General features: G+C 51.9%; 8 protein-coding genes across 8 annotated transcripts; 2 read left to right on the top strand and 6 right to left on the bottom strand.

Annotated features, from left to right (window-relative positions):
* Positions 1–912: 912 nt before the first annotated feature.
* Positions 913–1,142, bottom strand: BCR37DRAFT_338192 (SRF-type transcription factor (DNA-binding and dimerization domain)-domain-containing protein; the record flags this gene model as incomplete). The annotated part of the gene is made up of 2 exons (XM_040867292.1): positions 913–1,032; positions 1,092–1,142. Coding segments are annotated over 2 exons (171 nt in total), but the record flags the coding sequence as incomplete, so codon positions are not given.
* A 314-nt stretch (positions 1,143–1,456) lies between these two features.
* Positions 1,457–2,137, bottom strand: BCR37DRAFT_351016 (putative manganese superoxide dismutase precursor; the record flags this gene model as incomplete). The annotated part of the gene is made up of 3 exons (XM_040868043.1): positions 1,457–1,824; positions 1,867–2,064; positions 2,107–2,137. The coding sequence occupies 3 exons, from the start codon at positions 2,135–2,137 to the stop codon at positions 1,457–1,459; spliced, it is 597 nt and encodes a 198-aa protein (XP_040722918.1).
* Positions 2,138–2,267: 130 nt separating this feature from the next.
* On the bottom strand, positions 2,268–6,631 carry BCR37DRAFT_389123 (ubiquitin elongating factor core-domain-containing protein; the record flags this gene model as incomplete). The annotated part of the gene is made up of 2 exons (XM_040870695.1): positions 2,268–5,414; positions 5,549–6,631. The coding sequence occupies 2 exons, from the start codon at positions 6,629–6,631 to the stop codon at positions 2,268–2,270; spliced, it is 4,230 nt and encodes a 1,409-aa protein (XP_040722917.1).
* A 928-nt stretch (positions 6,632–7,559) lies between these two features.
* BCR37DRAFT_351095 (V-type ATPase, V0 complex, 116kDa subunit family) lies at positions 7,560–10,073 on the bottom strand (the record flags this gene model as incomplete). Its single annotated transcript, XM_040868048.1, has 2 exons — positions 7,560–9,986; positions 10,023–10,073. The coding sequence occupies 2 exons, from the start codon at positions 10,071–10,073 to the stop codon at positions 7,560–7,562; spliced, it is 2,478 nt and encodes an 825-aa protein (XP_040722916.1).
* A 164-nt stretch (positions 10,074–10,237) lies between these two features.
* On the bottom strand, positions 10,238–11,986 carry BCR37DRAFT_351026 (BRCA1-associated protein 2-domain-containing protein; the record flags this gene model as incomplete). The annotated part of the gene is made up of 1 exon (XM_040868045.1): positions 10,238–11,986. The coding sequence occupies one exon, from the start codon at positions 11,984–11,986 to the stop codon at positions 10,238–10,240; it is 1,749 nt and encodes a 582-aa protein (XP_040722915.1).
* A 2,599-nt stretch (positions 11,987–14,585) lies between these two features.
* BCR37DRAFT_371101 (glucan endo-1,3-alpha-glucosidase agn1) lies at positions 14,586–15,779 on the top strand (the record flags this gene model as incomplete). Its single annotated transcript, XM_040868342.1, has 1 exon — positions 14,586–15,779. The coding sequence occupies one exon, from the start codon at positions 14,586–14,588 to the stop codon at positions 15,777–15,779; it is 1,194 nt and encodes a 397-aa protein (XP_040722914.1).
* Positions 15,780–15,845: 66 nt separating this feature from the next.
* BCR37DRAFT_147521 (uncharacterized protein) lies at positions 15,846–17,788 on the bottom strand. Its single transcript, XM_040866098.1, has one exon. The coding sequence runs from the start codon at positions 17,583–17,585 to the stop codon at positions 15,912–15,914; it is 1,674 nt and encodes a 557-aa protein (XP_040722913.1). The 5' UTR covers positions 17,586–17,788; the 3' UTR covers positions 15,846–15,911.
* A 477-nt stretch (positions 17,789–18,265) lies between these two features.
* On the top strand, positions 18,266–19,564 carry BCR37DRAFT_400549 (putative zinc finger motif, C2HC5-type-domain-containing protein; the record flags this gene model as incomplete). The annotated part of the gene is made up of 1 exon (XM_040871808.1): positions 18,266–19,564. One exon carries the CDS (start codon positions 18,266–18,268, stop codon positions 19,562–19,564), a length of 1,299 nt encoding a protein of 432 aa, XP_040722912.1.
* Positions 19,565–19,612: the final 48 nt, after the last annotated feature.

Here is a 19,612-nt window from a genome sequence, read left to right as displayed (position 1 = left end):
GGATGATCAGGGGCGGACCCATCGGCCCCCCGCGCATTGGAACCGGTCGTTGCACGTCATTCGACGGTTGTGCCGGTTGTTTGATGGGGGCTGGCAAGTCTGTTTCGCTCTTGAGTTGTGGGACAGGCAAGCGTGGACTATGCCCACTATTGTTGCTTTGCAGACTGCTCACAATGCCTGAACGTTGCGTATGATACTGCGGTAGTGGGTTGGGATAATGCTGCATCGACGGCAACACAATCTGTGATGAGCCAAGGGGTGGTGTTGATGACATTGGACTGAGATTGGTGGTATCGCTGCTTTCTTGTCTCGGCGAGTCACGCACATCCGAGAGCAAGTGTCGTGATGAGCCCGCATCCTGCTTGACATATTTTGGACCATGCCCATCGCTCTCGTTTTGCGCACGTTGATCTCGTGACTCCCTTTGATGATGACTGGCCAAAGGTGACCTTGGCCTCTTTCGACCTGCACGCTCGAGCTCTGGTGTTGAACCACGCGATCTACTGCTTGGACTGCGATGGGGCGTACTCTGGGGACTCGGCATCATGGGCGAGCCAAACCCAACTGGCGCACTGATTGTAGCTATCGCGCTAGGATTGTGATCTGACGGCCGTCTCTCTGGTGACCGTCTCGCCTGGTCTGCTGGACGGCCATCTACTGCTGGCAGTGTCGCTTGCGTTATGCTTGAGGACCGGCGCATTGCTGCTTTAGATAGACTGCCTTTTCGCGCAGAGTTTGGCTGCGACGTGGCTGCATCGTCGCCGTCGCTCTCGTCGTCCTCCATACCGAACTAGACATTAGCAACCGAATCATAGAGCGCATAGGAGAATGGCATACATCATGCGGTAGCTTTGCTTCGATGACGGCATCCTGGTTGGCGAGGTAGCGAGCACAGATTTGCGCAACGGGGTCGGAGGAGTAGGTGAAGAGCCTGTCTTGCTGGCTAAAGACAATCACGGCAATCTGCGTACCCGTCAAGACACCCAGCTCATGCGCCTTCTTAAAGAGGCCCGTCTTGCGCTTTGCGAAAGTCTATTGGCAGAAAGCATGTTAGCGCGCGCGCTTATTTAGTGTTGGTAGGGAGGGCATACGGTTCCTCTGGCCTTGTCGTCCTTGATGTACTCGATATCGATCTTCCTGCGACCCATATGAGGCTCCCTATCGCTCACTGGCCGTCTTGGCTCTTGCGGCTGCTTGCTGGCCTATGGATGGTCGCAAGCTGCTTTTCTTTTTGGGCGTCGACGTGGAACGCAAACAAAAAAGGCGACAGACAACAGACAAGGGCCTGGCAGCAGTGGCAGGCGACAGGAGAAGGCCTCAAGATAGACATTCAGAGAGATAGGCTTGCTATGGTTTCATATGGACTCGTCAATCAATAGATACTTCCGGGAACTCGTGGGTAGCTCATCAGGTCATACAGAAAGACCTATAGCTTCGGCTGCGATCCGTCGGCCAGTCACGACTGGTATCGCTTGCCGGCAGCCTCCCAGTTGATGACACTCCAAATGGCCTCAAAGTACTTGACCTTGGCATTCTCATACTGCAGGTAGTAAGCGTGCTCCCAGGCATCCACACCAATAATCACCGTGTCGCCAGTGATAGGGTCCTGGTTTGGGGTCGTGGTGACCTTGAGCTTCTTGCTCGATGCATCCTGCACGAGCCAACCCCAGCCAGAGCCTTGGATGGAGGCAAGAGCAGCGTTGAAAGCAGCCTTGAACTTGTCGAGGCCACCAAACTCTGCCTCAATGGCGTCGCCCAAGGGGCCTGTGGGAGCCTTGCCACCAGCACCAGAGGCAGGAGCCAAGTTTTCCCAGAAGAGAGAGTCTGCAGAGGTTAGTCATCAAATGCTTGAAAGCGACGACTTACGGTTGATGTGGCCTCCACCGTTAAATTTGATGGCAGCTTGGAGGGCAATAGAGGTCTTGACATCGCCGGCCTGCACAGCATTGGCGAGCTTCTCCTCTGCAGCATTCAGGTTGGTGACGTAGGTCTGATGGTGCTTCTGGTGGTGAAGCTCCATGATTTGCTTCGAGATGTATGGCTCGAGAGCATCGTATGCGTAGGCTAGATGTGAGCTCAATCATACTAGTAGGATAGAGCACATACGGAGCTTTGGGAGGGTGTGCTTGGATGCCATTGTGTAGTATGGCTTCTACTCTTCTACTCTTGCTGCTGCTTCTTCTTGTGCTTTTGGCTGAGTGCGGAGATAGATGCACGTGCAATGAGACGACAGCACAAACAGCAGTCACATCTATTGCTAGATTCAACTACCCACGCTTCTTGCTCGCACGAAACGCCTCAATCGCAGCACGCACATCGTCCGCAGGAATTACATCTTCCAGCTTCAAGGGTGTCCGGTTGAATGGATCCGTCGCGTCATTCAGCAAGTGGCGCTTGATGGTACCCCGGTCGATCACTGTCTTGCTCGCCGGCAGGATGACAGGATCCACCATAATCTCACCCATCAACGGATCCAAGAATTCATCCGGCACCTCGCCCAAGTCTTCTTCATTTTGCTCCAGTTCAGCCTTGCAGGCTTCCACTTGCACAACGAACCCAGCGAGCGTATCCAGATCAGTACTGCTCCTCAATGCGAACTTGCTGAGAATACCACGAGCACGCTCAAAGTTGTCACGCTTGTATGAGCGACCATCCTTTGCCACAGCTGTGATGAAAATAGGCTGACCTGTCATATTGAGGAAAATACCGATAATGCCATTCAGTAGAGCTTTCGGATCAAAGTGATACTTTTCAGGGTTCTGCACCTTGAGACCTGTACATTTTGGACCTACCAGCGCATCCAAGTTGTAGTCTAGCATTGCAGCGAGGCGATCCACAATCTCGGCTGTGCAGAATGCAGAAGGGATACTAGCAGTAAATAAGTTGAGCATACTCAGCGTCTCAGTGCCCAGCTGCAGATAACTTGTGGCGGAGCGCTCAGATTGCGATAAGTGGGTCTGCTGTTCCTGCGTCTCCGGCGTGGTTGCATCAGCACCCTGCAATTCATGCTGCAGCTTGTGAATCTCTGCCAGTTTAGCGAGAGCCTCGTCAAGCAGATAGGTCTGATCGTTCAGTAGCAATGCAACAAACCGAACAAACAAGTCGATGTTGGTCTTGAATTCATCCTCAAGCTTTTTCCTGTGCGCAGGATTGTCCCAGATTGTCTTGAAGATTTGCGAAATGTGATAGCGAATGTTGAATTTGTCGTAGAATTGTGAAGACAAACCTGTACTTTCCACCTCGATGTAGAAGCTCATGAGTGTTGGGAAGAGATGTTGCAAGGCAAACTCGTGAGAATGCAAAATACCGCCGAGAGCCCCTTGAGTATCGCCATGCCTCAGTGGTCGCGAGCCATTGTACAAAACCTCAACCAGCTTTGCCTTCAAATATGGGTTCTTGATGAAGTTGCTGCTCTTCAAAAAAACGAGCGAGAAGATGACTAGCTCCGTATTCGTCGACGAAGCCAGCAACTTTGGCGTGAAGCGTGACACGTACACGAAGAATTCGGCAATGTCTTCCACAAAGTACTCTGGAAGATTGCGATAGGCGTCTGCTTCAGCCAAGTCGACAAGGGGTAGTGCGACAAGCTGTTTGGGATAAGCACCCTTGCGGTCAACGAGCCTGATGAGCCACGACGCAACAAGCGTCAGAAAGCTGAATGAACGCGCCTGGCTCGCTTCGTCGCACAAGACCGTCTCGTAAGTGTAAAAGATCTCCCGTACTCTGGCGAGAGAGGCCTCGATACGTTGAAATTGGGCCACCATCATCATTGCTTGCGGTCCTTGAAAGGGTTGCTGCGATTGCATCTCAGCATGATACTTTTCCAAATCACGCATACGCTGGAGCATCTTTTCATGCGTTGCCATCGTTGCACCAAGTCCATAATGGTGGTAGGCTACATTGAGAAAGAAGATGTGAGAAATGAAGTTGCTTTCGCCCTCTTCGCGTTTGGCGTAGTATTCTGTTGTTGCTTGACGATCAGCGGCCAGCCGCGTCTCGTCCTCGAGCTCAATCAATGAGTCTCGGCGCAGGTACGCCACATCGATGCGATCAATCTTGTTGGTGTCTGACACGAACGGTTCAGCGAATTGATTGAGCACAGCGGTAATGTTCACCATGAATCCGTCTGAAGAAACAGTGGTTGGATCAACTTGGATGGCGTGCCTTTTGCGGTTGAGATTGACTGCTTTGGCAAAATAGCGAAGAAGCGCCATACGTGTCTCCCCTGAATGTCGAACCAGCAAATTGCAAATGGTAAAGAGCTGCGCTTGCAGAACTGGGAGTGTACTTCGTAGACTGCTAATGGCATTGTTGAGCTGTGCAGGATTGCTGCCAGACATGTTGGCAAAGGTTGTTTGCGCAACGACAGCATCAATAGGAGAAAGTTTGAAGAATGGGCCGAGTAGTGAAACATGCTCCATGTCAGCTGGGCTGTTGCCAGAGTCGAAAAACTTGGGCAGCGTAACAAAAAGCTGGGCTAGCTGGCTGTGCTGCAATAGCATACGCAAGACTGCAAAGTGGCGGTAAAAGTTGGCTGTCAGTCGCAAACGACCTACAGAGCTGGACAGGTCATTAAAGAGGGGCTCAAAGAATTCTGCGAGCGCATCATCCTCAGCATTCTTCTTTACGAGGTCCGCCATGAAATCCCCTGGCATGCCTCGAGAATCTGACTCTTCACGCAGAAGCAAAGAAATCAAGTCTGCTTGCTGATGCATGGCACCAAGCAGTTCAGGCATGGTGATGCTGAGACTTGCATAGCTGACGCAGAGCCGCTTGATTTCGTCAATGGCTGCAACCCGCTGTTCTGCCATACTTTTACGCTGAACCCTCATAATCTCGTTACACTGTTTGTATGCGCCTAGGAGATATTCAAATGGCGATGTAGGCAGCTCGTCAGCAAGTCGGCAAAGAATGGCTCGATCTAGTGTGTCGAGATTTAGACTTGGACTTTCTTGACTGCTTTCCATCTCCTCACTCAGCTCTTCATGTAGTGTCGCTAAGTAGTACTTGGCCTCCTGTGTCGGGTCCAGTGTGATCTTGAGCACATTCGAGATGATGGTGGATATCCACTCCTCAATTGATTGCTCGACAACAGGAGCTTTGACGCGCTCTTGCTTGACTAGTTGTTCTGTCTTCTGAACTGGCGTGCTACGCTCTACCGGCTGGCTCTGAGCTGGCGCACGCGCTGTAGTCGGTATTGGCGATGACGTTTCCACATGATGCCTCTTTTCGGGCCTAGCAATCGCTTCCTGATCGCTGCTGGGTGAAGAAGGCGAAGCAGCAGCGAGTCTTGCTAGCCTCTTGGCGCGTTCCTTCTCCCTGCGCTCGGGATCCATGCAGGAAGTCGCGGTCGCTTGTTGCAGTTGGTCGTTGTGACAAAGGCGAATCCAATCTGAACGCGATCTGCAGTGAGTCTGCTAGCTTAGCCTAGCTAGAGCCTCATGTGCATGAGTACAGGCTCAGATAATGTTGTCTGAACTGTTGACTATGGCTGTGATATCTATCTACATGTGCTTAACCCAGCTTATTCTTGTCCTCGGATAATGACCTTGACGGTGCCCTCTGCGGCAGCTGCCGTCGTGTCGAAGGCCTTGGCAGCATCTTCAAAGGCAAAGGTATGCGTGATGAGGGCCCTGACATCCACAAGACCACGTTCAACGAGACTGATGGCTTGTTCATAGCAGCCTTCGTTGTATCGGAAAGAGCCCAGCACAGTTATTTCGCGAGCACAAATGGTAGCAATGGGCAAGACAGCAGTATCCTGGCCCATGCCGGCCTGCAGAAAGACACCGTTCTTGCGAGTGACCAAGAGGCCGGTTTGCGTGCATACCTCTGCGCCAGTAGCCTCAACCACACAGTGAGCACCCTCAAACTGTTCCAACCAAGCGTGCTCAGACAGGATTTTGGCTGCGTTGCGCTTAGAGTAGTCCATCTTGGTCTCATCCTTTTGCATAGGGGGAGGCAAGTATGTCTGTGCACCCTTGATATAGGACTCTGCAAATTTCAGCCTGCTTGCATTCGCATCAATGAGCAAGATATTGGCGACACCTCGAGCACGAGCGACTGCTGCACATAGCAAGCCGATAGCACCAGCTCCAAAAATGACCATGTTGCTAGCAAAGGTAATGTTGAGCCTCTTGACAACATGTACCGCGACAGACAGGGGTTCCATTAGTGCTGCCTCGTCAAACGACATATTGTCTGGAACCGGCTTGACAAAATCCTCTGGCACCAAGTAGTATTTCTGCAAAGTTCCGTCAATCGGCGGGGTAGCAGCAAATCTCATTTCCTTGCAGAGATTGTACATGCCTTCCCTGCAGTAGGAGCAATTCCTGCACGGTACGCCTGGTTCAATTGCAACTCTTTGACCGACTCTGCGAAATTTGACATCCTCAGCAACCTCCACGATGGATCCGCTCGACTCGTGCCCAAGAATCATGGGCGATTTGACCACAAACTCACCAATAGCACCATGCTTCAGGTAATGCACGTCGCTGCCACAAATGCCAGTTGACTTGACTTGCACCTTGACAAAACGCGATGGCAGTACAGGGTATGTCGACTCGTTGGCCTTCACCACAAGGGCCTCCTTCTTTTCTAGGACTACTGCGAGGCCGTTGTCAGAAGACATGTTGCTAGTGCTAGTCAATAGGGATGTCGCGCTCGTTTTGTAGTCGACCGGCTTGATGTGGAGTTTGGGGTGGGATGGTTCGGCGGGATCAGGAGTAAATCAATGACTCAACACAAACTGCAGGGTCCTGCTCTATCCTGCACCAGGCCTGTAACCAGAGACTAGCCAAGAATGAATGGAATGAGTGACTGTCACAGTAGAGTATCAGACCTAGACGTCTCTTATTGCTAGCAAGTTGTCAAAAGAGCGCAAATCGGAGAATAAATCCAAGAATTATGCCCAATTAATTGAGCAAGCACTTCAAAGCTAGAAATACAAGGCCATCATTCCTGATTGTCCTACCTTCGGTCTTTCAAGCTGCTATCGGCACTTTCCGCTGTGAAGACTCGAAGACCCTCCGTCGATCAATGAGGTGGCTCTACACATGCAGGGATGCTATATTCTTGGTCCATGGCATGCCGCAAGCCGCATATTGGAGTTTTCAATTCACTGTGATTATCCTCCTGTCGAGCAACTCACTTTACAATTGCAACAGGTAAGTACTGTACTTGGACAGCACGAGAAGGAAGGTTCCAGATTTACACTGATTATACGAACTCTGCATCTCCATCCTTTGTCTCTCGGCTTTCGTGGAATTGGTGGCACGGAGTCAAGGATCGATCGATGGTCTTGCCAGGAGAAGCGGTCAAGGCAGTGAATCTTGATCAGGTTAAGGCCCTGGTTACTCAAGCCAAAGCCCAATGAGTCGAGGTGGTCCTCACTGAACCGGCATGACGAGGCGCAAAGCAGTGATAAGACAGGTGTTGGAGCACAATCGCCAAGAAGGCGAACCAGAAGAGAACGACCATAGGGCTTGACAGTCTAGCATTTCTACGTGTGCTTTGCCTAAAGGGCAAGTCTGAACACATCTGAACATCTAAGGTTAGGGTCAAAACTCGAAAGTCATGGGCTCGAATTTCTGGCCATTTGCCTCAAAATGTTTAGAGGCTGCCTCGACCCAGTGGAGTCGCAGTGAGTGTAGCATGGCGCTGGTCCCCTCCATTACAACAAGGACTGAGATCGTCAGAACTAGCCACATCGTAAAGGACGCCGTCAACATGACAACACCTAGAGGACCTCGTGTAGCAAAAGCATTCTCAAGCGTCATGGACCAGAGCACTTTACTCAGCTGATTGTGCGCGAGTGACAGAGCCCACAGCCGCAGGTACGAGGCTGTATGCGAGACGCAGTTGAGGCAAAACTCAATTGTGTGGATGACCTGATGAATCATGATTTCTCCGAAATCAAACTCTTCTTCTTCGTGCATTTGCTCGGCAATGACAACACCACCGCCTTCGTCGTCGTCATCGTCATTGGAGTGAGAAATGCGCGTGTTATCATTCAGGGCAACGCCTTGGTAGCCTGCATCCCGTGCCTTGTTGTGTTCTCGACGAAGAACAAGAGGCTTCATCAGCAACATCCACGGCACACAAACAAGCGCGATGAGCAGCAGTACAACTTGAATTTGAGCTTGGCCAGGGTACAAGGGCTCCTCCACAGTGCCCGGAGACAAGAACATGTAGATGAGCATGTTGAGCAAACTTGGCGGCTGAGCATCCGTTTTGGACCAATCCACCGACCATTTGTAGATGATGCAGATGACGAGGTAGACAAAGATGCTGCATAGGAAGAGCATGCCGGGAATGAAGTTGGCGACAATGTCGAGCTTGCTCTTAAAGAAGCGGTGGTTGATCAAAGAGAGGCACAAACTGAAAGTCATGTGAATCACACCAATGCAAACCGACAGTTTCATCTTGAGCGAGTTGGAGAAGAGCAGGCCGTTGTCTGCTTCTTCCCAGGCAGGGTCGAGACCAAAGGCGTATGTGCCAGTTTGCACACCGCTAATGGTTGCTGCATTCGAGTCTTCTGGAAACTTCCACTGTGAGCCAAACAAGTTCATTGATTTGGAAAAGATGTCGTTGTAGACGAGACCAGTGTACATGGAATAGATGCCCATGAGCAGCATGATGTATCGGCCATAGTACGCCATGTCGAAAATCTCTCCATATTCGCGACCAGCTCGAGCAAGCTTCTTTTCATTCAAGACGAGGTAGAGTGCGGCACAGAGCAGGAAAAAGCCGTGGCCAAGATCACCAAACATGATGGCAAAGAGGAAGGGAAAGGTGACAATGGCAATGAGACCAGGGTTGACTTCGCGATACGTGGCGATACCATAAGCATCCATAATGGACTGGAAGGCTTGAGTAAACTTGTTGGTTCGCATAAACGTCGGTGGCGTCTTGACGGTGTGGATCTCGCTCATGATACTGGGTTGCAATGCACCAGAATTTTCAGCAGAGATTCGCAGGCAGTTCTGCACCTTGTGCAGATCATTGGTTGGGCACCAGCCTTCTGCAATGAGACACTTACGCTCGCTGTCATAGTTGAACAAGTTCATTGTTTGATAGATGACCTTCTCCTTGCGAGCAAGCACCATCCAAGTGTTGACATTGGCAGCTAGGTATCGCAATTCAGCGTGAGCAGTTTGGCGTGTGTTCTGCAAGACTGACATGATGTCTCCGATGCGAGAGTTGACTTCAGTCAGCTGTTCACGGCGCTGGCGGGGGTTCTCATCCACTTGGTAAAGCGTTGCACCAAGACTTTCCGTGATTTTGCGAACCTTGGCCAAGATCTCCTTGCCGTGAGCAAAGATGGTAAAGACATTCTTGTCCACAGGCTCATTGGTCACTGGGTCATTGATGGGCTCGTCAATTTCGACCTGGCTCATGTAGAGATTGCCACGTAGAATGCGCCACAGAATACGCTCCATGGCCATGGTCCGCGCTCGTGGAATTACGCCAGAGACGAAGCCAATGTTCATGACGGCCAAGCTCCCATCTGCTGGCTGCTGCTCCATGTCTGCAGCATTGTCAAGCAGACTGACCTCTTCAGATTCTTCTGGCAGTATGCTTTGCGTTTGCTGGTGAGCTTGGTCGAAGAAGCCACCCGTCTGTTTCAAGACATGACGCAGCTCAATCAACTCAACGTAGCGCCTCTGCAGTGTTTCGTGGGAGCCATTCAAGGAATTGATGCGTTCCTCATAGTGTCGGGTACGTTCTGCAAGCTCGTCAACCTCTTGAACAGTCGGTGCAGCTGCACTGATGTTGTCGTAGTCGAGGGGGGCGATTTGGATGCCGGCGGTCTCAATCTGCTTTCCAAAGAAGCGCAGTTGACGCTCAATCTCGTCGACACGACGCACATCCTTGACAAAAGAACGCTGGAATGCACTCGTCTCTGCATTGAGGTCTCGGAATTGCACACATCCCAGCTCACCAAGGGCACTGACGGTCGACCGCGCTAGTTCGCTTGGGAAATACTTTTGTTAGCGGTGGCCGGAGCAAGACTGACATACAAGTTGGACGGCGGAAACTTCCTCTGAGCGGAAGAGAGTAGCATACGGCATCTTGACGATGCACTGGATGCGGCGCTGCTCGTGGTCCTTGATTCAGCAGAATGTCGTTGTGGTGTGCCTTGTGCCGTGACGTGAGCAAGCAGGGTTAGAGTAGCAATCAGATGGAGCCTCAACTCAGCTACCTGGTCAGGCTGGTCTCATCTCATATCTACACATCATTGTTCATCATCGTTACCTGCTACAGGCCGAGAAGACTTATTTGCCTTCTTCTTTGCCCTTTTTGGCTTGTCTTTAGTCACGGCACTTGCACCAATTGCCAGGCTTCCCTCTTGCACCTCCTTCAACTCTTCTTCTGGCATCTCCTGCAGCTTCTCCATAGACGACATGTGAAACATGAGATCACGCAGCTGTTCTTGCAGGTCTCGCAGCTCAGCTTCTTGGTGCTTGTTGAGCGCCCGTGCCTCTTGTCGTTGCTGTTCCAGGTGGCCAATGCGGACCATAAGATTCGCATTGATGCTCTTCTCCTCCTTGTACTGAGTCTCCATCTTGCGCGCCAGTTCTGAAAAGGTCTTGGCCTTGCCTTCTGCTCTAGTGATGAGACGACGCTGCTCTGTTGTTTCCTGCTGCAGCTGCCCTAGCATTTGCTTTACTTCCCGCATAGAAGACTGTAACTCGTTGATGCAAGCATCCTTTTCCTTTTCAGCGCGTATCGCTTTGGAAGCTCGATCAGCAGCGCTCCTGAGCTGTTCGTCATAATAGATGCGCTGACTCTCTAGCTGTGTGGCCAGCAGATCCTCAAACTCTCTGCCCTCATCATACATGGCATCCTTCTCCCAGAGACTCTGCTTGTTGGAAGGTGGCTTAGCGTCCATCTTTTCTTGCACCAAGCGATGCACATACACATCACTCGCATAGTCCCAAATGCGGCCGCTCGTAATGTCCATTGCAAAAGAATGGCGCGTACTTTCAAAGTGCTGTATTGCATGCTGCTCATCATACCGACCACACGCCACATTGCCACAAATCAAGCACATCCACAGATTCTTATCAGACAGGCACATAGAGCACGACCGCTCGGCTTCGGCGCCGTCAATCATGTCTTTTGCAGCACTAAAACGACAGATGGGGCACGTTGACTGTGTATCGACCCATTTTGAGATGCAAGAACAGTGAAAAGTATGCTCGCAGAGCATCGTCAAAAGACCCGTCACCGTGGCATCCATGCGCTCCAGGCACACGACACAGGTCGGTAGTTCCAATAAGCTTCCCGTCGCAGGGGGCAGCGGCTTGCCTGTACTGTGCTTTTGCGCATCGGGCACTTGATCTAGAAGTTCAGGAAACGAATCGGCCGACTCGAGTGAGCCTTTAAAGGAGATGCTTGCAACATTAACGGCATGAACAGTCTCAGGGTCCATGGAATTGAAGGAACGGCCATTGAAAAGGTTGAGAAATTGCTTCGCTTTGGATGCCTCTCTGAACTTGAGCAATACCATGTATCGATTTGGCTCCTTGGTACGAATCAAGCGAATGTGAGAGACTTCCTTTTGCTGCTCAGGCCCAATGAAGCCGACAAAGTCTGACGAGTGCATGTAGGAGGGCACAGCCAGGACGGCAACCACGGTTCCCTGCGTTTCAAGGCATAGATGCTTGAGTCGCGCTACCTTGCGCTTATTGTCTTCATCATCCTCTTTGAAAAGGTGTACCACGCCACCGCCGAGCTGGCTATTCGCAGCGCCCGTCTTGACGAATTCTCCTTTGCAATAAGACATGTCGATACTCTCGACAGTGATCTGGCCAAATCTATAATCGTACCAAGTGTCGCTTTTGTTCAATTCCTGTGAGACTTGATGAGACTGATTCCCAAGTCCAAGCTGGCACAGACTATCTGAGTCGAATATTGAGTACGGCTGCGCCTCGAGATGCTGTCGCAGATGGAAGACAATGCTATACTGCGATGTATGCATCAACGCGACACGGATCTGACGCCAGCGCGACCCAGCTGATGCACCGAGCGGCAATGAATGACTCTGGTAGCACTACTCGTCTTAAGCTTGAGCGTTTGGGCTTGGCAACAGCATGAAAAGAAACAGTCACAAAACTGCTGAGACTGGTAGAGCGGATTGACACGTTTGTGCTACAACAATGCGTACAAGTATATCTGCAGAGGAGATCTGTAGAGCACACGCTCGTAAGAAGACGACGTTATGTCTACACATCAGGCTCACCAGCCTCTCACTTAAATGTCATTGTGAACGGTACTCGAGCACCGTGCTCAGCTGCAGGACTGTAACGATGATCTTGCAGTTCGGGAGTATAATCATGACCCCAGTGGCCGCCAGAAGTTGCGCTCATACCCTGTTGGCTTGTCAGTTCGCACTTGATCCGGCTGTCGTGAGTCGTGACGCTTGCCGTGTGCGTCTGTCAGAGAGGTAATCAGTGTGATAGTATAAGAGTTGCGGGACGGTAGCGGCAACCATGCGGCGAGACATTGATGCGGGGAGAAGCCTGTCTAGCTTGTCGCCCCAGACTCTTCCTTGATCAATCTCGAGCAAATATATCACTAAAGAGCAACACTATAGCGTCAAGGCAGCAGATAACAGCAGACTCGTCTAGCAGACGTCAAGCACGAGCCTCAGAGCAATCAGACCTGATCTTGTCATGCACCGAAGCTGAATATGTGAGCTGTTTCCTCAAGCGACGTTGACGTTGCCGTGTCTGGTCTCGAAATCAAGCGGGACCGGACTAGGCATGGTGTCGCATTGCAAGTGTGCAGTCACGGGAGGAGAGTCTATGCGTAGGGTGTCTCTGGCTGCCGTCTAGAATCGTGGTGTCCTGCAAAGCGCGAATTCATCGACTCACGCGTCTTTGTCTCGCGCGCTTCCCCCCACGCGTCTTTTGCTGAGGAGAGATCCGCTTCCGGGAGAAATAAGCGAATTGTCTCCTGTAGGCACAGCGAAAGAGAGGCCTCCTTACTGACAGGCGCTGACCCTCACTCTCACAGTATCAGCAGCAGGCTACTTACAAGTCTACTAGCTGCCTCCTGTGCGACGATGCGGCCATCCACATTTCTGCAGCCAGGAGCTACTACAGGAGCTACTGAGAACACTCCGATGCCAATGTCTCTACTATGGCTAGACTTATGCAGTGCCAAGGCGTTTTAAGACGTTTGAAGCCTGGAGTGTTAAAGATAAGCTGCAAGCGGAGTCCTAGCGCTGACGCTATTGCTAGCGGACGGGTCAGTGCTACGGATCTACCGCCGCAAGACACCCAAACTTAATGGATGTCACCAGGCCGCACCAAAAATTCAGCGCCGTGCATACGCTCGAGGCCCCGAGAGCATGCGCATCTGCATGTGCCGCTCAGAATCATGGCATTCTGGATTCTGGAAGCACTGTAGCAGTAGCACTCGACACCTGATCATGATCATCACTCGTTGAGGCTGAAGCTCGTGGACGCAGAGGCTTCGCGGCTCGCAAGCCTCAGTGAAGACTTACTTCGCTGACAAAGGCCATACCGTTGCGGACAGCACTTCTCTTTGCTGCCTCCTTTGACAGATCTCTACAAAGAAGCCCATCACTTTCCTTGGCCGGTCAATGACGCTATCTACACTTCTATGTGATCTTGTTCTTTGCTGCATTCGGAGGTCCTTGATAGCAGAAAAGCATGCATGGAAGCCTGCTGGAAGGAGCTGTCAATCAATGGTCTTCCATGGACATTCGCCTTTGCGAGTGTAGGAGGCTGGTGCCCGCGGTGGCTTTTTTGTTCTGGGCCGCAAAAGTGATCGAGGAGAAGCGAAAGCGCGAAAGTTGAGGTTTCAGATGCACCGAGAGAGAGACAGCCGCCTGCCGGAGAGGGGGACACGCACCGCAAACTCACCCATCTGCAGGCAAGACATCGGCGAGGAGGGTATGGGTGCTCAAACCCCTGTCAGCGAAGGATGGTTAAGAGTATCCATGCCCGCATCTCCCTCTTGATTCCTCATTGTACACATCACTTTTGCGACAGCCCAGCACCTTCAGCGAGTCTCTGACAACCTTTACCTCGTCTCTGAGCATCTACCAGCAGCAGCTTGTCGAACAGTCGAGCAGCACAAGTCGGCAACCGTTTCTTGTTCACATCTCAGACTAGCCGGTCTAGTCTTGTCCGTCGTGACACACACTCTCTCTTCGTCTCAAGCGACTCTTCATCATGTACATCAACCCTGCTGCGGTGATGGCCCTCTTCTCTGGCCTGGCAAGCCCGTTGGACAAGCGCGACGCATCGCCGGCCGATGCGCATGCCGCCCGTCCAATGCATCTCCACCACGCCAAGCGCGCGGTGACTATTTGGAAAACCGAGACTGTTGCCTACACTGTTCCTGGAGGTCAAGCGTTCAAGGCCCCCTCTGCAACAACTGCAGCTGCTCAGGCAAACAACGTCGCCCCAGCGCCGACTACCCTTGCAACACAAGCGGCTTCCGCTGTGCCTGTCGTGCAACCTGCTGCAGTCGCAAAGCCCGCCGACTCCTCGACCATTCCCATCACCGGATCTTCTGATGGGCCCAAGAAGGTCTTTGCGCATTACATGATGGGCAACTCTTACGCAATGAATGTGGCCTCCTTCCGTGGCGACATCAACATGGCACTCGGCGCTGGCATCGACGGCTTTGCCCTCAACGTTGGCCCCGACGCTTGGATGGCTGATCGCGTCAACCAGATGTACGCTGCTGCACAGGGAACTCCCTTCAAGCTCTTCATCTCCCTCGACATGGCCGTCATGGCTGACCAGTCCATCTCGGGCCTCACCCACTGGATCACTGACTTTGCTCAGCACCCCAACCAGTACTTTTACCAAAACAAGCAGTTTGTCTCTACCTTTGCTGGAGAGAGCGTTACCTTTGGCCAAGGCTCCGCCAATGCTGGTTGGTCGAACTTCAAGAACACGCTTGCAGGCATGGGTAACCCTATCTACTTTGTTCCTTCGTTCACGGCCCTCGGCGCCTCAGCTGCCATGGGTATGTCCTCCAACGATGGCGCCTTCTCCTGGGATGCATGGCCCACCTCCAACAACGCCATGTCGACCGCTTCTGACAACGCCTACATGAGCGCCCGCAACGGCAAGACCTACATGGCTGGTGTCTCTCCATGGTTCTACACCCACTTCTCCTACAAGAACTGGATCTACAAGTCGGACGACCTCTTCACCACCCGTTGGGAGCAGGTTGTTGCCATGCAACCCGACTTCTTGGAGATCATCACCTGGAACGACTATGGAGAGTCGTCCTACATTGGTCCCCTCAATGCCGACTTCCCATACGACTCTACCCTGAACTCTCGTCAATGGTGCACTGGTCACGAGCACACTGCTTGGCTCGAGCTCTCTTCCTACTACATCCAGGCCTACAAGAACGCCGCCTACCCAGCTATCACACAAAACAAGCTCTTCTGGTGGTACAGGACGCACTCCAAGGATGCCACTGCCACATCTGACCCATACGGCAAGCCCACCAACTGGGACAGCTCCGCCGACAACATTTTCCTTACAGTCATGCTCACTGGTTCAGCGACTGTGACTGTCACATCGGGTGGCTCTTCGCAAACTTTCACCGGTACTGCTGGACTCAACAAGTTCCAGTACAAGAACTTCCAGACTGGCACACCATCGGTGCAAATCGACATGGGTGGCCGGACTGTGCTCAATGCGCAAGGACCTCAGCCCATTGTGTCCAACCCGACAATCTACAACTGGAACCCAGTTGCCGCGTCTTCTTCCTTCTAGATGCTTCAATTTCTTTGCTTTCCTGTACCAGCTTATCACCACGGTCGCTACGCATAGCCTTTGCATAACAATATTCACAAAATGCTTGTTCATGAGTCGTTACATTATACAATCGTGACTATATCCATTAAATCATTGAGTGAGCTGCTTGATGAGCTCACTGGCTCGTTCAGCTGCAATCATCACTGCGAACTGTGGGTTCACCGTCATCGGTGGGATGATGGAGGCGTCCACAACGTGAATGTTTTGCGTTCCAAGTACTTGAGCATTGACATCCACACAGGCGTTGTTGCCTGCGGAGCCAAGACCACAACTGCTGCTCCAGTGATTCACCGATCCACGAGCGTACTTCGAGGTTGTTGTAATGTATTGCTGAATTTGCTCAACAGTGGCATCTGGAGAAATGTTGAGCGGCGTCAAGCCTGTGCCTGGAAGCCCATCAAATAGTCGCCTGATCCAAGTGGCAATCGCAAGCGAATCCTGCTGATTGGCATCTGAGTAGTAAGTATCGTCGCTATGCCCAGCCTTGAAAGACGCATCAAAGATGACACGACCACGGCTCAGAAGGCCGGAAGTGCCATATACATTGAGGGTGATGGTGTTATTGTCGGTAAAGTCTCCGTAACCTGCACTATCGATGGTGCCTTGCATGCCAAAGGTGTGGCCATTGAGCTCCACCGTGTCCCAAAATACGCTCGTTTCGCTGGCAAAAGTGTAGGGACCTATTCTGCTAGACACATAGCTGGCGGCGTCTCCCGCGGCAGGTGAGTCGTAGCTGTATGTGTAGGATTGGACCGCTTCGCTGCGTAGTTCAATGAAGGTATTGGGATTGTCAAACAATTGTTGCCCTACAGCATTATTGATGATCCACTTCTCTCGCGGCAGACCATTCAGCTTGTTTGCCGTTGCAAGGCCAGTCAACGTAGCTTCGTCTCCGATTCCGGAAAAGAGCAGTAGCTGTGGGCTCATCAATGCACCGCCACTTGCAATGACTCTACCACGGAGCGTGAGGTTGATGGTCGTCTCGACGCCATCGACATTGGCCACCACGCCGGTTGCCCGCAGTCCATCGTGCACGATGCGCAGTACACGAACATTCGTTTGAAGCGTCACATTGCGCTGTAGGGCTGTCTGCAAGTAATCTGTTGCTGGTCCACCGCGCTGTCCATTGCGGTAGTTGAAAACCGGGTGACCAAACACCTGGGTCTTGCGCGATGCCTGTGCATTGATGTCCACCTCCTCAAATCCTGCTTTATCAACCAACCATCCATGAGCAGCGTCATAGCCAGACTGCAAATATCGAATGCCATCTGCAGAGGTTGTGTTGGTAGACGGCTCACGGTTGTAGACTTTATTGATGGCACCAACTAGATTGGGAGCTCTCCACAGATCCGGCAGGCTTTCCCAATCGCTGTCCGGCGGCTGGAAGAAGAGACCTGCATTCACAGCGCTGCTTCCACCGACGCCGCATCCTGTGTAGTCTGTAATCCATTGAGCGCATGACAGGCTATCGCCGTTGGAGAAGAAGCTCTTGTAGAGACCCGGTACATCGACTCTGCTGAGGCCAGAGTCGGCCGGTATCCATGAGGGACGTTCAGTACCGCCGGTCACGCCATAAGTCTTGCCGCCGCCCTCGAGAAGAAGAACGGACCGACCATCTTCAGAGAGTCTATCTGCGACAACGATGCCGGCAGTGCCAGCTCCAACAATGATGACATCGTAGGTCTTTGCAGTCCAGTCTTGTGCATCAGAGAAGCTGACGACACCGAGCACGATTGATGCAGTGATCAATTGAATAGCCTTCATGACTATGATGACTGATGTAGAGCAGCTGGATAGAACATGGACTGGTGGGACATTTGGCAAGCTTTATATGTTGCTCTAGCTGGATATGCCCACTATTTTGGGAAGATCTGCCGCATCGGCCTCTGTCGTAGGGCACGGTCCGAAGCGAGTCTTGCTGGAGCCCTTCATGGTTGGAAGTCTTATTCGTGGTCTTGGTTGTCGAGCTGTCGCCAGATTTAGCCCAGCGGGATGAATTGAAAGACGTCATTCCATCTGACTCTCTCACCGCCGCTGGAAAGTACAAGGTCACCTCTTCTTTGCCACGGCCAGACATGCAAGTATGCTGTGAGGCTGTGAATGCTAAAGTCCTAGTCATACAGTGCTCGAGCTATTAGAAGAGCTCGATCCCGGGCTTTCATTATGCGTTGGCTATTGGTGACATAGGGCTCTTTAAAGGCACGACTTGTGTAAGTATACACGTTGCTTGGCCATAAGATACTACTGACCTCGACTGTTCATGCGCAGTGCTTTGACACACGACGCAGTTACTCGTCTGCGCTAGGACCTTGCGACATGTAGAAGCATTCTTGGTCAGCACCCATCTGATCAGTCTCTACAGAACTGACCCCGTCTGAACGCTCCTTGACCAGACCTCAACAGCGTTCTATACCACCAGGGCAAAGGCTCTTGCTAGACCATAGATGTCTAATCTAGAACAATGGGCAATTCATCACGTCAAAAAGCTCGTAGACTACCTGGATGATGCTGAAATCAGCCAGCTCGTCGCTGCTGCAATGTCTCTTTCGACGCCTCAAGCAGTCATCAGTCATTGGAGCAGCCTTCTAGGCCAAGATCCAGCTGTTCTTAACTTCATCTCTAGCTTCAATGAACGCAAATTCCCGGCTGCTGCAGCTGCTAGAGCATCAGTCCCTGCTACTCAAAAGCAAAGCCAGCGTCCAAAGAAAGCTGTACAATCAAGTAAAGCATCCATCATGACGTCTGATCTTGGCAACTCTACTGCATCAAAATCAAAAGAAGTTCCTCCTAAGACTCAGCCAAAGCCAAAAACGCGCAAGGTTGATGCGCTTGCAGAGATTGACGGCGCATTACGAGAGCTTGAATTGACGGAGCACGACGTCCAAACTCACGCCGTCATCACATGCGACTGCCAAGCGCGGCGTCATCCGCTCAATGAAGTTGCACCCAATTGCTTGCATTGTGGTAGAATCATCTGCAATGTCGAGTCCTTTACGCGATGCTCATTCTGCAAGCAACCACTCATGTCTCGCGGACAAACGCAAGATCTCATTGCTGAGCTACGACGGGAGAAGGGCGTTGCTTCCGCTGAATCGAAGCAGCAGCCACGTAAAGTACGAGCTGGCACAACGCAAAAAATGCAGTGGAGCTCCAAGCTTGGCGCTAACCTGGCGAGTATGGATGAGGACGATTTGCGTATTAAGGCGGAAGCTGCCGAAGAGCGCAAAAATGCGTTGCTTGAACATGTGGCAACGGGTGCAAAACGTACGGTGATTGATCAAGCGGCCGACTTTAGCAGCACTGCCAACGATCGATGGGCGTCGACAGAGGAGCGAGCGCTGGCACTTCGCCGCCAAATTGCAACACTCAAAGCAGAGGAGGAATCAAAAGGTGCGCGCGTGCTGACACTCAATCTTGGTGGCAAGGGCAAGCCCAGCATTTCTACAGCTGCTCGCGAGAAGCGCAAGCCCGAAGAGGTGGATGCTGGGATTATTGCTGCGCAGCGTAGTATTGATGAAGGCAAAGCACGAGAGGCTCAAACGCAACAGGCATTGAGCAAGAGTTTGAGTCGCGGTGATTTGAGCCAAGTCAAGGTCATCCACTACGAACAAACCAAGCAGCCCAAGCAAGACTGGGCACTCAGAGAGCGACCTGTGTATGGTGGCGGCTGGCGTCGTGTGCAAGACGAGGATGAAGACCGTGAACGGCTGGCAGAAGAACTCATATTGAATGGCAGACCATAAATTAGCGCAATATTAAGTGATTAACTACGGGACGGCTGGTATAGTACA

The sequence above is a fragment of the Protomyces lactucae-debilis genome (assembly GCF_002105105.1).
Source record: "Protomyces lactucae-debilis strain 12-1054 chromosome Unknown BCR37scaffold_20, whole genome shotgun sequence".
Taxonomy (NCBI): Eukaryota; Fungi; Ascomycota; class Taphrinomycetes; order Taphrinales; family Protomycetaceae; genus Protomyces; species Protomyces lactucae-debilis.
This window is presented reverse-complemented; position numbering and strand designations above follow the sequence as displayed.

Bases quoted from the DNA above. Each gene is read 5' to 3' on its own strand.
- BCR37DRAFT_147521 (XM_040866098.1), bottom strand. From the start codon at position 17,585: ATGAAGGCTATTCAATTGATCACTGCATCAATCGTGCTCGGTGTCGTC.